Source organism: Molossus molossus, unplaced genomic scaffold, assembly GCF_014108415.1.
Source record: "Molossus molossus isolate mMolMol1 unplaced genomic scaffold, mMolMol1.p scaffold_m16_p_19, whole genome shotgun sequence".
Lineage (NCBI taxonomy): Eukaryota > Metazoa > Chordata > Mammalia > Chiroptera > Molossidae > Molossus > Molossus molossus.
This window is the reverse complement of record NW_023425354.1, coordinates 17320465-17334981: the sequence shown is the minus strand read 5'-3', so window position 1 is coordinate 17334981 and position 14517 is coordinate 17320465. Positions and strand designations below refer to the sequence as shown.

At 48.1% G+C, this 14517-nt stretch overlaps 1 protein-coding gene across 1 annotated transcript; it reads left to right on the top strand.

Annotated features, from left to right (window-relative positions):
* Window positions 1–805: 805 nt before the first annotated feature.
* Window positions 806–10549, top strand: CUNH17orf64 (chromosome unknown C17orf64 homolog). The gene is made up of 6 exons (XM_036268375.1): window positions 806–856; window positions 2214–2315; window positions 2595–2770; window positions 3224–3323; window positions 6951–7143; window positions 10464–10549. Exons 1-6 carry the CDS (start codon window positions 806–808, stop codon window positions 10547–10549), a joined length of 708 nt encoding a protein of 235 aa, XP_036124268.1.
* Window positions 10550–14517: the final 3968 nt, after the last annotated feature.

The window sequence follows — 14517 nt, the reverse complement described above, 5'->3', positions numbered from 1 at the left end:
CTCGAGGGAGCGCCCCCGAGGCCCACGGCGAGCAGGCCAGGGAACCGCTCACCCCATCCCCCAGGGCGGCGTCTGCACAAACCGCCGCCCCACTTGGTGGCTGCGGACTTAAGGCAAGTTACATCGGGGCTCCTCTTCTGAGAAATGGGGCCACTACTGGTACCTTACACCAGGGAGGACTGTTGTGACAGTTCACTGAGACACGTGGCGGCTGGTATTTTTGTACACACCCCTAAAAACACCACCATGATCCACCCAACACCCGACACAATGGGCCGATGAACTTTCTGGAGGCTCCCGGGATGCAAAGAAGCTCTAGCCCAGTAGAGAGTTACTGTATTCCATTCTCTCGGGGCACCTTCCAGTCCTTTGTTCCCAATCCCCAAAGGAACGTTGCAAACTCGTCCTCACTTCCAGGGCGCCCACGGTGTACCTGAGGAGGCACGAGTGGTACAGACGCAGGGAAGTTACTTCAAATCAACAGCATCTGACTGTCTCTCGGGAAAAGGGGTGCCGGCCTCTCCTGCCAGCTGTGCACTCTGACAAGGTCCTCGGGCTTCCCAGAACATCGTGCTCACTTCCCTAGTCTAGTTCCCAGCGGAAGGAGAGGGCCGGTGACCGCCCCTAGGATGAGGGCACGGGATGGGGAGGGGCGCTGGGCTCTGTTGGCAGTTGCCATGGTTTTACCCTGGGTTCTGGAGCCAACCTGCACACTTCTGAGACACTGAAGTCACAGAAGCAGTAGGTCAGAGACTGAGGGGACATGAGGAGTGCCACTCTGGAGCCCACTAGCACACCTGTTGAGATGGGGTCCTCAGATGGGCAAGGGGGTGAAGAGGACAAGCCTCTAGAGACGGTGAAGTGGGGCTAGGGATGTGAGGGAGGGAGGAAGGGAGGGAGGAAAGGGAGGTCCCTGAGGGGCTGGTTTTGAAAGCAAAGAATATGAAATTCAAGGAAGAGAAGAGGGAAATTTGGTGAGGAACATGAGTTAGCAAGAAACCAAAAATAAGAGAAGGTTAAGTCATTCAAATAGATGTTTATCAAGGACATATACTACTGTCAAGATGATGGGAAGATTCCTGGTAAGATGATTGTTGGTTATGAAGACACAAGGGTGCTGGTGTGTGTGTGTGTGTGGGGGGGGTGTGTATAAACTTGATCAGCCAGAGTCCCCTCTCCCTGGGGCCTGGAGGACCTATGTCCCGTACCCTCTCCATCTACTTCCCTCCCCTTCTCTTCCTTCAGAAGGGTCTGGCCTGGATCGTTCTTGTTCCGAACCCCTGAACACAGGCAGGAATTAACGGTAACTTTTCTGAGAGGCTTTGAAAAGGTCAGGTGCAAACCAGCCATGTCAATCTAAATTCTGTGCTCTGACTTCAAGTATTATTTCACAGTCATTTGTCTTCATTAATTAGATTTTTGCCCCACCTTTGCTGTCAGAAAATTCCTTCTCATCATTACCATCACCATCACACACTTTTCTGAGTGCCCATTAGCATGGCATGATTCTCAGGGTTAGGGATAGAAAGAGGTGGGCCCGGGACTTAGGCACTCGATACCTGTTTGCTGAAGGAATGAGATGAATCCCTGCTCATTTCCCCAAGGAGTTACTTAAATCCCTGATCTCTTGTGTGTAACCAGGTATAATAATATCAGAGCTCACAGAATTTGTGGGCAAATTAAGTGAGTTATGTTAATTTAGTGATTTGAAAAGTTAGCTGGTGTACTATGCTATAATAATAATTATTATTTTTTATCCTCTCCCGAGGACATTTTTCCATTTTTGTTCACGTAGTATGGGAGAGAGAGAGAGAGAGAAACATCGATGTGAAAGGGACACATCAAGTGGCTGCCACCCACACAACCCCAAACTGGGGCTAGGGACAAACCGCAACCGAGGTACATGCCCTTAGCGGGAACCGAACCCAGGTCTCTCTGGACCACAGGCTGACGTTCTAACCGCTGAGCCAAACCGGCCAGGGCTATAATTATTATTTTTAAAAATGAGTTGGGCATTCTAGGTTTTCTCAGCAAGGATTCTTGGAGATGGGTTTCTTTGCCCAGGACTTACTCGTCTCGGTGCTGGGTCAGGGAAAGGTCATAAGGAAAATGGAGAAGGGTTTTGGCTGGCATTTGGGTCAGTGGCTGACCAGCGCTGCCCCTCAGGAGCAGTCGCCTGGCCCCCAGCTGACCTCTGCCCCGCCTCCTCCCAGGTGATGGATGTACCCTGTTTGGAGAACAACTCCAGCCCCATCCCTGCTGGAGGCTCACTCGTGCGCCACGCCAAGGGCCTGGACCAGTGTACCTTCAGAATTGTGAGTAAGGGGCCATCCCAGGACCCTCCCCCGTACCCCACAGGTCAGGAAACCGAGGTTAGAAATTGGCAGGCCTCACACCCATAGCTCATTGCCCCATTTGTCACACTCTTGGGAAAGAAGGGGGGCAAGACATTGACTGGAACTTCCTCACTTAACAAGCGTAACCCTTCCTGGGTCCTAAGGGCTGCAGCGGGACCAATGTGCTGGTTACTTGGGACTGCCCTTCTGCCTCCTCTTTTCTCCTATGGCCCCTCACTTCACCTGTTGCCTCCTCAGTGTAAAGAATGTCTAAGACCATTAAAGAAGTGCCTAAGAAAGTTATACCTGCCCGAGGACCTTCCCCAGAAAAAGAAGCTAAAGTACATGAAGCAGAGCCTGGTGGTCCTAGGTGACCACATCAACACCTTTCTGAAGCACTACTGCCGAGCCTGGGAAATAAAGCACTGGAAGAAGTAGGGCAGCTTCCTTGCCCTTCCCACTACACCCACTCCTGGGTCACTCCCTCTAAATTCCAAGTCAAACCTCAGTCAAGATCCCCTAGTCTTTCACCTTGCTGTGAGTCAGGATCCGGAGTAAGAATGGGGAAGACAGGGTGGAGAGAATAGGGTTCTCTGGTCACTTGGGGAAGCACTGATTCACTATGGCTGCACACAGAGTGGACAAAAGACTCTCCTGACCCTGAGGACAATGACCTCTGATTGAACAATGTCTGTGTGGTGTGGGTGCTCATCACCAGAACAGGGTATTCAAGGTCTGGAAAATTCCCTTTTCTCCATGACCCCAACCAAAAACCAAGGAGGTGGCATGTGTCCCAATTCTCCCTGGTGGGTTCTGGCCACAAGACACATGCTGGAGGGACAGGGGCTGTGCTCTGCTTCCCTCAGCCTCAGGTTTCTCCTCTGCAGGATGCTCTGGCGATTTGTCTCCCTCTTCTCTGAGTTGGAGGCAAAGCAACTTCTCAGGCTCTACAAGTATACCAAGAAGAACCAGAACACCAAGTTCCTGGTGAGACACTCGACAAAGCTCCTCCTGGGCCCGGCTGAGGGTTGGTTGGTGTGTCCTTGGACTGTGGGGGGAGGCCTGGGACTGAGGGGCCTCCTGATAAAACCAGCACCCCTCCAGTCATTTCCACGGTCCATTGCCTGAGGACAACCCACTGCCCCTAACTTTACCCCTGCAGTGAGCACAGAGTGGGGCTGAAGAGGACAGAGACTCCAGTTCTTGATGTTTATTGACCCTCCACACCCACACACTAATGTTAGCAGGAGCAAGACCCATGCCTTCAGCGCCATGGGTGGGGATGGTCAGGTCCTGGCAGAAAGGCATAGCCAGCTTGGGAAAGGCTCCAAGGACTATCCCCAGAGCGTGGCCTGGCTTTGTCAAAACCAGTGATTCTCGAACATTTTGGTCTCGGGTCACTTACACCCTCTTAAAAATCATTAAGAAGCCTGGCCAGTGTGGCGCAGTGGATTGAGTGTTGTCTCATGGACTGAGAGGTCCTGGTTTGATTCCCAGTCAGGGCACATGCCCACGTTAGGGCTCAATCCCCAGTAGGGGGCGTGCAGGAGGCAGCCAATTGATGTTCCTCTCTCTCCCTTCCTCTCTCTTAAAAACCAATAAAAATGGCCCTGGCTGGTTTGGCTCCTGGGTTCAGTTCCTGCTAGGGGCACGTACCAAAAAAAAAAAAAAAAATCAATAAAATGTATTATTTTAAAAGTCCAGATCTTTAAAAAAAGAAATTGAGAACCTCCCAAAAGTATGTTTATGTAGGTTATATCCATTGATATTTTCTCTATTTGAAATTAAAGCTAAGTACACCTGAAACTAATATCATGATGTATGTCAACTAAATTTGAAAATAAAAAATTATAATAGCCCTGGCCAGTTTGGCTCAGCAATTAGAGCGTCGGCCTGTGGTCCAGAGAGACCCGGGTTTGGTTCCCGCTAAGGGCACGTACCTTGGTTGCAGTTTGTCCCCGGCCCTGTTTGGGTCATGCGGGAGGCATCCACTTGATATGTCCCTTTCACATCGATGTTTCTCTGTCTCTCTCTCTTCCTCTCTCTCCCTCCGACTCTACCTGAACAAAAAAATGGAAAAATGTCCTCGGGTGAGGATAAAAAAAAAATTATTTATTAAAAAAAATTTTTTTATTGATTTTTAGAGAGAACAGAAAGGAGAGGGGGAGAGAAATAGAAACAGCCCTGGTCGGTTTGGCTCAGCGGGTAGAGCGTCAGCCTGTGATCCAGAGAGACCCGGGTTCGGTTCCCGCTGAGGGCACATACCTCAGTTGCAGTTTGTCCCGGCCCTGGTTGGGTTGTGTGGGTGGCAGCCACTTGATATGTCCCTTTCACATCGATGTTTCTCTCTCCCCCCCCCCCACTTTATCTGAACAACAATGACAAAAAAATAGAAACATTGATGAGAGAGAACATCGATTGGCCGCCTCCTGCATGACCCCCACTGGGGATCGGCCCACAACCTGGGCATGAGCTCTGACTGGGACTTGAACCAGTGACCTCTTGGTGCACGGGTCTAAGCTCAACCACTGAGCCACACCGGCTGAGCATTAATGAACTTTTTTAAAATTCATTTATCTTCAGATAGAGTGGGAGGGAGAGAAGGGGGAAGAGACAGAGAGAAACATTGATGTAAGAGAGACACATCAGCTGGTCACCTCCCACACAACCCCAATGGGGGCAGGAGACAAACTGCAACTGAAGTAAGTGCCCCCAGTGGGAACAGAACCCGGGCCTCTCTGGTCCGTGGGCCGACGCTCAAACCACTGGGCCAAACTGGCCAGTGCCATTAATGAACATTTTAAAATAGACTTTTTTTTTAGCAATTTTGGGTTTACATAAAACTTGAGTGGAAACTACAGAGAGTTCCCATATACCACTCTCTCCTATTACTACTTACTAGCATATTGCATTAAAGTAGTACATTTGCTATTACTGATGAGCCAATATTGATACATCATTAACTTATAATGTCCATAGTTTACATTAGGGTGTACTCTTTCTGTTGTACATTTCATAGGTTTCAGCAAATGTATAAGAAATGTGTCATGAATCCACCATTACAGTATCATATAGCATAGTTTCCTTTTTTTTTAAATACTCACCCGAGAACATTTTTTTTCATTTTTTGTTCAGATAGAGTGGGGAAGAGAGAGAGAAAGAGAGAGAGAAACATTGACGTGAAAGGGACAAATCGAGTGGCTGCCACCTGCACAACCAACCAGGGCCGGAGCCAAACTGCAACCGAGATACACGCTCTTAGCGGTAACCAAACCCAGGTCTCTCTGGACCGCAGGCCGACGCTCTAACCACTGAGCAAAACCTCCAGGGCATAGCATAGTTTCATTACCCACCACCCCCACACCCGTGCTCCACCTGTTCTCCCTCCCTTCCTCCCCGCAAAGCCCTGGCAGATACTGATCTTTTTATTGTCTCCATTGTTTGGCCTTTTCCAGAATGCCATATGTTGGAAACACACAGTATGTAGCCTTTTCAGATTTGTATCAATGAACTTTCAACACTAGGTTACATTAGAATCCATTGGTTTCTCTCTTACACTTTTGAGTGGACCTCACTTTGCAGGGGGTCTGTGAGGTCAAAATATTTTAGGGACCTCCAGGGGGTTCACAGAGCACACTTTGGGAACCTTGTCCAAAATACTAATCATAGGTAATAGTTTCTATGGGTCAGATACTTTATATTCCGTCCTGTAATCTTCAAAAGTAACCCTAGGCCTGGCCGTTTTGGCTCAGCAGTTAGAGCGTGGGCCTGCGGTCCAGAGAGACCCTGGTTTGGTTCCCGCTAAGGGCATGTACCTCAGTTGCAGTTTGTCCCCGGCCCTGGTTGTGTTGTGCGGGTGGCAACCACTCGATGTGTCCCTTTCATATCGATGTTTCTCTCTCTCTGTTCCTCCCACTCTATCTAAACAAAAAATGGAAAAAAGTCTTTGGGTGAGGATAAAAAAAAGTAACCCTAAATGTTAATTAGAATTATTGTCCACAGTGAGTAAATGAAGATGCCAAATGTAGGGAGGTAGAGTCACTTAATCCAGACCACACAGCAAGTGGGGTTCAAGCAATCTGGTACAGAGCGAAGACCTGCTCTAACCATGCCCTGAGTCCCCCACCCCATCCCCAAACTCTCTACTGCACAGCTTTAACCAAATCCTCGCCTTCGCTGGGTCTCCGTTTCTTCCTCTAAACACAAATGGGTAGATCAGTTCAGTGATTCTTCCTCTGAATACTAAGAGCTGTCATTTTATTGATTCCTGGATTTCACTGGCCAGGAAAATTTCATAAGATTGTTTTCAAGGCCCTCCATTTTAATTTTGCAAAGGACTTTTAAAAAAATTGCTTCATGACAAACACATAAAACACTCAAAAACAGAAATGGAGTACCTACCTCAAAGAATCGCCCAAGAACAGACAGTTGACAGACTGGCCTCCATGTCTTCAGGACCCTTTCTCTCCACATCATGACTCTCCATCCTTCTGGCCAGGCAGGTGTTTGGTGCAGGTAGACTGCAGCCGGTTCCCAACAAGGGCTTGGCTGCCGCTATGGAACTCGGGCCCCTCTCCTCTCCACACTCTGCTTAACACTGAGGCCCTGTTGCAGGCAGCGTTCTGCCCCTTGGACACCCCAGAGAGCTCCTTGCTGGCCGACCAGGAAGACGGTCTGCCCAAGCTCTGCAGCGCCTGGGGGCTGCACGGCAACATCAGCGGCATGAAGGAGAGGCTGTCCAAGATGCAGGCCCCAGGCGAGGCCTCCCTGCTGGTGGAGCCCAGTTCCGGGGTGCACTTCAGGAGAGGTAATGCCCACAAGGTGTGCAGGGGGGTGCCTGGAGAAGAGGGCGCACGAGCTGAGGCTACGTGGACCAACCTGGAGCAGCCCGACACCTGCCTCTTCCCTCCTTCCCATCTTTTCTTCACCCTGCACTTCCTTTTCCAGTCATTTTCCTTCCCTTTTCCACTCTTGTTTGTTTTTTTTCTTTCCTCCCCCTCCCAGCAGGTATGCTCATTATAGAAAGTTTGAGATGCACAGATGAGTATAAATCAGAAGAGGGAACATCGCCTATCACCCAGAGACCATGACTATTAATGTTCTGGTGTGTTTGTGTTCTGAGTAATTTTCCCTTGAGGTCTCATGATACGTACAGTTTTGAATTATGTATTTTTCAGTTAATATTTAAGGGAAGGCACTTTCGAGCAGAGACTATTTCTAGTGGCTGCAAGTGGGAACTCCCAGGAAGTGCCCTGGCAGCAGCGGGACACCCACTCTAGGTGTCGGGTGGGGGTGGGATAAGGGAGGGGGTTCATCACCACAGGGTGGAGAAGTCCATCCAGATGGCCTGGGAATGACCGTCCCAGCAGCTTGGCCTCGGTGATCTGCCCGGCCCGCCTCTCTGAAGGGAGCTGTGGGGCCAGGTTGGAGGCTCTTCAGTGGGAGGGGCCTCAGCCAAGGCTGGAACCTATGAAGACCCCTTCTGTGCACCGAGGTACAGAGAGGTGTTGGACCACCCACCCTCACCTTCTGGAACTGGCTTCGGGGGCCAGCTGGCTGTTCTTATACGTATAGCTACTGGGGTAGAAAGTAAAGACAAACAGGGCTGCCTAGGACCTCAGCGTCGGGCAGGGGCGGGGAGGGTCCTAAATCGGACTCAGGTGTTTCCTCTGAAGGGCTAACGCAGACCAGCAACCCTCAGGGCTTCGTCCACTAGTCACAGCTGTACCGAGTGGGCGAGCAGGGCTGAGAACAAGTCAGGTGCAGTGGGCACAGGTTAGGCAGCTACTGAGACCCAGAATCCTGCCTGGCCCTGTGCGGGCCCCTGGCCCCAGGGCCTACAGTTGAAGTTGAGTAAAGTGAAACCTACAATGGAATGGAGACCAGTCTGTAGGCCAAGCAGTCCATGAATCAGATGAAGAAAGTGAGCTCCAAGCTTTCAGGCCAGCCGCTCCCTATACCAGGTGCTTTGTCTCTTATAAATTCACTTAACCCCTGCAGCATCCCAATGAGGTGAGTATTATTCTCCTTATTTTACCAAGGAGCAATCTGTGGCCTTAGGGCAACAAGGGTCAGACAGGCTGCCTGGAGGGTACATTTGGGACAGGCTTGAAAGGAAAGGATAAGGAGAGGGAATGGGAAGGAGGAGAGAGGTGGGAGGCGGGCTGCGTGCAAAGGTGAGGGGCAGCGAGCAGACGGTCGGTCGGTCCAGCGGGGAATGGCAGAGCAGGCTGGCGAAGGGCAGGGTGTGGGAAACAAGGAGAAAGCCTTGGATGATAGGTTAAGAAATTTGCCTTTCATGTAATTCTTAAATAACATTTTATTACTATAAGCATATCATTAAAAATTAGATAATACAGATAAGCGAAGGTAAGAAACATAAGCATCACATTGTCACCACCACTGCTAGCACTTGCCAAATGTTTTTATGCATGTAAAACATGTATTTTAACCAAAATGAGACCACAATGTATAAACGTGGTTTTTTTTTGTTTTTTGGGGGGTTTTTTTGAGAGCGAGAGAGAAACACTGATTCATTGTCCCACGTATTTATGCATTCATTGGTTGATTATTGTATGTGCCCTGACTGGGGCTGCAATCTTGGTGTATCAGAACGACACTAACTAGCCGAGCTACCTGGCCAGGGCTACAATGTAAATACTTTTTTGTTTTTCAATCCTCACTAGAGGATATTTTTCCATTGATTTTCAGATAGAGTGAGAGGAAGGGAGGGAGAGAGAGAGAAAAAAAAACATCGATGTGAGAGAGACACATCGATTGGTTGCCTCCCACATGACCAGGGCTGGGGAACTAACCACAACCGAGGTACGTGCCCTTCACTGAAATTAAACCCGAGACTCCCTGGTCCTCAGGTTGTCACTCTAACTGCTGAGCTGAACTGGCCAGGGCTACAATGTACATGCTTTTCATTTGAATGTGTGTTCTCCAGTTAATTATACCAACTTTCCATGTCAGTATTCTCATGTCATCTAATTGTTGGATTCGATACTCCATATTCAAAAGATATATTTTGCCCTGCTTCCCCAAACTTGACACTTCTCACCTTGTTATGTGTTTTAAGTCTCTTTTACCCTAACAAGACCCCTTTTGACTCCCAGACTTGTTGAAGAGATCAGGCTATTGTTCAGCAGAATGTTCCACTGCCTGCTTTTCTCCTGTTTCTTTCTTTTAAGCTTGCTCCTCTATCTGTAAATAGGACTTTAGATCAAAAGTCTGGATGAATTCATGTTAAACAATTTGGGGGGGGGGCTGGGAGACATTAGAGATAAAGTTTTATTTTCCCCATGTGTGTTACATAAGAAAACACATACTGTACTATCTGGTGGGCCCACCATGATGAGCTGAGTTCTTGCTGTGCAATTAAAAGTAATGTGCTTGCTCTTTCTTTGGCACTATGTTTATAAGTCAGTTCTCAAGGAAAATAATGGCAATGGTGTTTGCCAAGAGTCCAGCAGCAAAATATGGGGAACTGGGGCATGAAACAGAGAGAGGAGTGGGGGGAGGAATCAGAGTCTGAAGCCAGATGTCAAGAAATGTGGGTTTTGCCCTGGCCAGTTTGGATCAGTGGTTAGTGCATCAGCCTGTGGTCCAGAGAGACCTGGGTTTGGTTCCCACTAAGGGCACGAACCTCAGTTGCAGTTTGTCACCGGCCCTGGTTGGGTCGTGCGGGTGGCGGCTACTCGATGTGTCTTTCACATCGATGTTTCTCTCTCTCTCTCTCTCTTCCTCCCACTATCTGAACCAAAAAGAAAGAAAGAAAGAAAGAAAGAAAGAAAGAAAGAAAGAAAGAAAGAAAGAAAGAAAGAAAGAGAAAGAAAGAGACACACAAGAAATGTGGGTTTGGTCTGGACTGCATTCATAACTTGCCTCAGGCTGTGGCAGGACATTCCTTACTCTGTGGCTAGGAGAGACCCTGCATCTGTAAACTTGGGTGATAACATCTCCCTACCCTACAGATTTCTATGAGAAAAGAAGAAGGGATATAGGTTGGAAGTAAGATTTAGTTGTCCTTCTTTTAGGTCCCTACCACACTCCCAAATGTTACAGGCTGAGATTCTCTTAGTATTTGTGATGTCATCGGGCTGTCTCTGACCTTTCCTTTTTCAGGTTCTTTAAAGAAACTTCCTCAAAAAACAAAACTCAAGAGAAAGAGGATTAAGGAAGCCACAGAAACCCCCGAGACCTGCCTGTAAGAAGACCTGGCTGGGGCAGAGGAACAGCTTGCCCTGGGTCCCAGAGCACGCCTGCCTGTCTTCAACACCTCTGCACCTGGGGAGAGGGGGACTCACGGGGTGGGGGATTGTCTTTATCAAAGGACACTTGGGTCTTAATTATGTGTAAATGGGGTGGGAAGTAAACATCCTTAAGACAGCTCAAATTTACTTGGCTAACAATCATCATTCATGTGTTTATTTTCTTTCATTTTATTTATTTAAAAAACATTTGCCAGCCTCTGAGCACAGGTGCCTCACACATAACACAGATGAATAAGAGGCGGTCATTTGTATTAAGGACCATCACGGTCTAGTGGGGAGACACGTGTAAATAGACATTACATTGGGGTGAATACAGGGGCCTGGGGAAGACCTTGGGAGTAACAAAGGAGCTGATGCCAGCAGAGAGCCCAGGAGGCGTGGAGTGGGCCTGAGGTCAGAGAGAGAACTCTGGCAGCCTCCCTGAATGGCCTGGACTCCATCTTGTGGGGAACTTGGGGGTGGGGGTTGGGGAGGCAGTGGCAAGGGAGATGTCAGGCAGTGGAATGGGCTGCTGTGACTTGGGTATGGGGAGAGGCTCCGGAGACTATGAGCAAAATGCACGGAAGTGAGAGAGGACAGTGGCAGACCAAAGAAGAAACATCAATAGTCTTCACTAGGACTGTGATTCAAACCAGGGGTCAAAAGTCAGCAGCCTGCATGTGCTGAATTCAGACCGTTGATGTGTTTTATTTGCCACTTGCAGTGTTCTACTTGTTTAAAACATTTTTAAAAGGGTTAGTTGCCAATATTAACTCAGTACAGTACAGCTTTCAAAGTCTGTTTTTATTGATTTGAGAGAGGAAGGGGAGCCTGGCCGATGTGGCTCAGTGGTTGAGCGTCGACCCATGTACCAAGAGGTCGCTGGTTCGATTCCCGGCCAGGGCACATGCCCAGGTTGTGGGCCAAATCCCCAGTGGGGGACATGCAGGAGGTGGCCAATCAGTGTTCTCTCTCATCAATGCTTCTATCTCTCTCTCCCTCTCTCTGTAAAAATCAATAAAAAGAAAAAAAAAATTTTAAAAAAAGAGAGAGAGAGAGAGAGGAAGGGGAGAGAAACAATGATCGACTAGCTCCTGCACGCCTCCTACTGGGGATCGAGGAGCTCACAACCTGGGCACACACCCTGACTGGGAATCTAACCTGCAGCCTCTTGGGTGCGTAAGACAATGTTCAGCCACTGAGCCACACCAGTCAAGGCTAACTCTGTACACTTCAACTCAGTACATTTCACATGAAAAACAACAGATTTCTGGCTTTTAAAAACTGGCCACACTTGAACCTGCCTTCCCACCTGCCTGGGACTGAGAAGCAATTACTTAGGTTTCAATGATATTTTTTCCGGTTCATCACAGTTCCCACCCCTCCCTGTTGCCTTACACACTGGCCTTCTCCACTCAGTCAACACCTGTTTGACCCTTTTAGCCTTTAGTATTTTCTACCCTTGGGTATACAAAGGCAAGGAAAATGTGCATAAAAGGGGGAAGAATGAATTTGTGTGATGATATAAATAAGGTAAAATTGACAGTTTTCAGTGATAGATGTGGGAGAGGAGGAAGGAAGGGAGGGAAGGAAGGAAGGAAGGAGGGGAGGAGTGATGATGACACACTGTTTCTACCTAGAAAGACCAGGTAGCTGGTGGTCAACTCCAGAGGTCTAATCATTTTCCAGAAACACAGGAGAATAGGACTCAGCCTGAGGCAGCGCATACAGTGCTCAGTGCTGCCCTGGAATGAACAGGACCAGAACAAACACGTGTGACCCTTTCTCCTCCCCTCAATTTTATTCAGGAGTGAATATCGTCAAAGGTTTAAACTGTAAAGTAAGTCCTGGCCAGTGTTGTTCAGTGGTTAGAGTGTCGATCTGTGCACCAAAGGGTCCCAGATTGGATTCCTAGTCAAGGGCATGTACCTGGGTTGCAGGTTCGACCCCTGGTCCCAGTCAGGGTGCATGTGGGAGTCAACCAAACGATGTGTCTCTCTCACATCAATCTCTCTCTCTCCCCCTCCCTCACTTCCACTCTCTCTCTAAAAATCAATGGAAAAAATATCCTCAGGTGAGGATTAACAAAAAAAATGTAAAATGAATATCAATTTAGACTTGAACAAGTACAGGGAAGCATAAACAGAGGAGGGCAGCCAACTCTTTCTCTATTCCTTACACCATTACCTCCCAGAAGAGGCAAGATAAGACTGCGACAGCCACAGCACCGGCCCAGCTGCCTTGTCTGGGTGATCCCCGACATTGAGACAAGGGCAAGCAGGCTGGAGGTGTGTGATCCCGGTGATTGGCGGCGCTCCAATTTTCTCTGCTCCTGAGAGATTTCTCTTACAAGGTCCCGGGAAGGTGTCCCCTGTGTGTGAGGCAGCACTGCCACCTAGAGGAAGTGTGGGACTCTACTTTCTCTTCCAACCAAGGCAGGTGTGTTCAGAGAGATGGAAGTAGGGGGGCTTCATATGGACTTTGGGGACAATCAGGTGGCCTGAAGGCAAAATGGGCAACAGTTAAGGCATAGTTTTGGCACCCTTAACTCTTTCCTCAAATTCAGTAGGATTTCAGAATTCTGTAAGGGTAGATCACTTGACATTGCTCTGCTTGAAATCTTCTAACAGCACAGGATACTACTAACAGTCTATATGATACTAGAATGGTCGATACATTTGTCTAAATACAGACAATGTGTGCAACCAAGAGTGAATGCTAATGTAAACTATGAACACTGTGATAAAGATGCGTCAATGTAGGTTCATCAGTTGTAACAAAGGTACCATTCTGGTGGGGAATGTGGCTGGTGAGGAGGCTATGCATGTGTGGGCATGGCAGTATACATGAAATTTCTATACTTTATACTCAATTTTGCTGTGAACCTAAAGTATTGAAAGAAACACACACACACACCCCTTCACCAACTGCTCTTTACTTCATGCAGATTAAAAGCCAAATTCTTTGCAAGGGCCTATAAGGCCCTCTAAAATCTATCCCTACCGTCCACTGTGTTTCTTCTCTGCCCTATTCTTGTGTTCTCATACTTGCCAAGCATACTCCTGCCTCAGGGCCTTTTCACTGGCTGTTTCCTCTGTCTGGAATGTTCTTTCTTAAGATATCCACGTGGCTAACTCCTTTTGTTTTGTTTTGTTTTTTATCCTCATCCGAGGACACTTTTTGCATTTATCCTCAGATAGAGTGGGAGGGAGAGAGAGAGGAAGAGAGAGAGAGAAACATCGACTCGAGAGACACATGGAGTGGTTGCCACCACACAACCCCAACCAGGGCCGGGAACAAACTGCAACTGAGGTACATGACCTTAGCGGGAAGTGAACCCGGAACTCTCTGGTCCACAGGCCAACGGTCTAATTGTTGAGCCAAACTGGCCAGGGCAGCTAACTCCTTAATTGCTCTCAAATCTTTGTTCAAATGTCACCTCCTCAGTGCAGCCTAGCATGTCTTCCTATTTTAAGTTCCAGCTCCCCAGACACACTCTAAATATTCCTTACTCTGCTTTTGTTTCCCAAAGCACTATAACCCCTCAAATATTAGATAATTTCACTTATGATTATATTTCTTATTTATTGATGGTCTTCTCCCACTAAAATATAAGTTCCACAGGGCAGAGCCTATTATCTGTTTGGTTCATTGCTGTATCCTGGTATTGTATGTGCAACAGTACCCAGCACATAGTAGGTACTTAACAAACATTTGTAGACTGAATGATTGATTGAATGAAAGAATGAATAGATGAGTGAATAAACGAACCCAAATAGAGCACTTAATCCAACCACCCCCTGGTTCAAAGGGGGAAAAAGAGGCCCAAGAAGAAAGGTGACTTCTTCAAGGTTGTACCGGAAGTCAATACCAGAAGTGGCACTAGAACTCAGACCTGATGACCCCCAGGCCAGCACACTTCCCAC

Excerpts from the sequence above, each read along its gene's own strand:
- CUNH17orf64 (XM_036268375.1), top strand. The coding sequence starts at position 806 with ATGGGGTCCTCAGATGGGCAAGGGGGTGAAGAGGACAAGCCTCTAGAG. Across the intron at positions 857-2,213 it reads AGGACAAGCCTCTAGAGACG|GTGATGGATGTACCCTGTTT; the intron begins GTGAAGTGGGGC and ends GCCTCCTCCCAG. Across the intron at positions 7,144-10,463 it reads CGGGGTGCACTTCAGGAGAG|GTTCTTTAAAGAAACTTCCT; the intron begins GTAATGCCCACA and ends TTCCTTTTTCAG.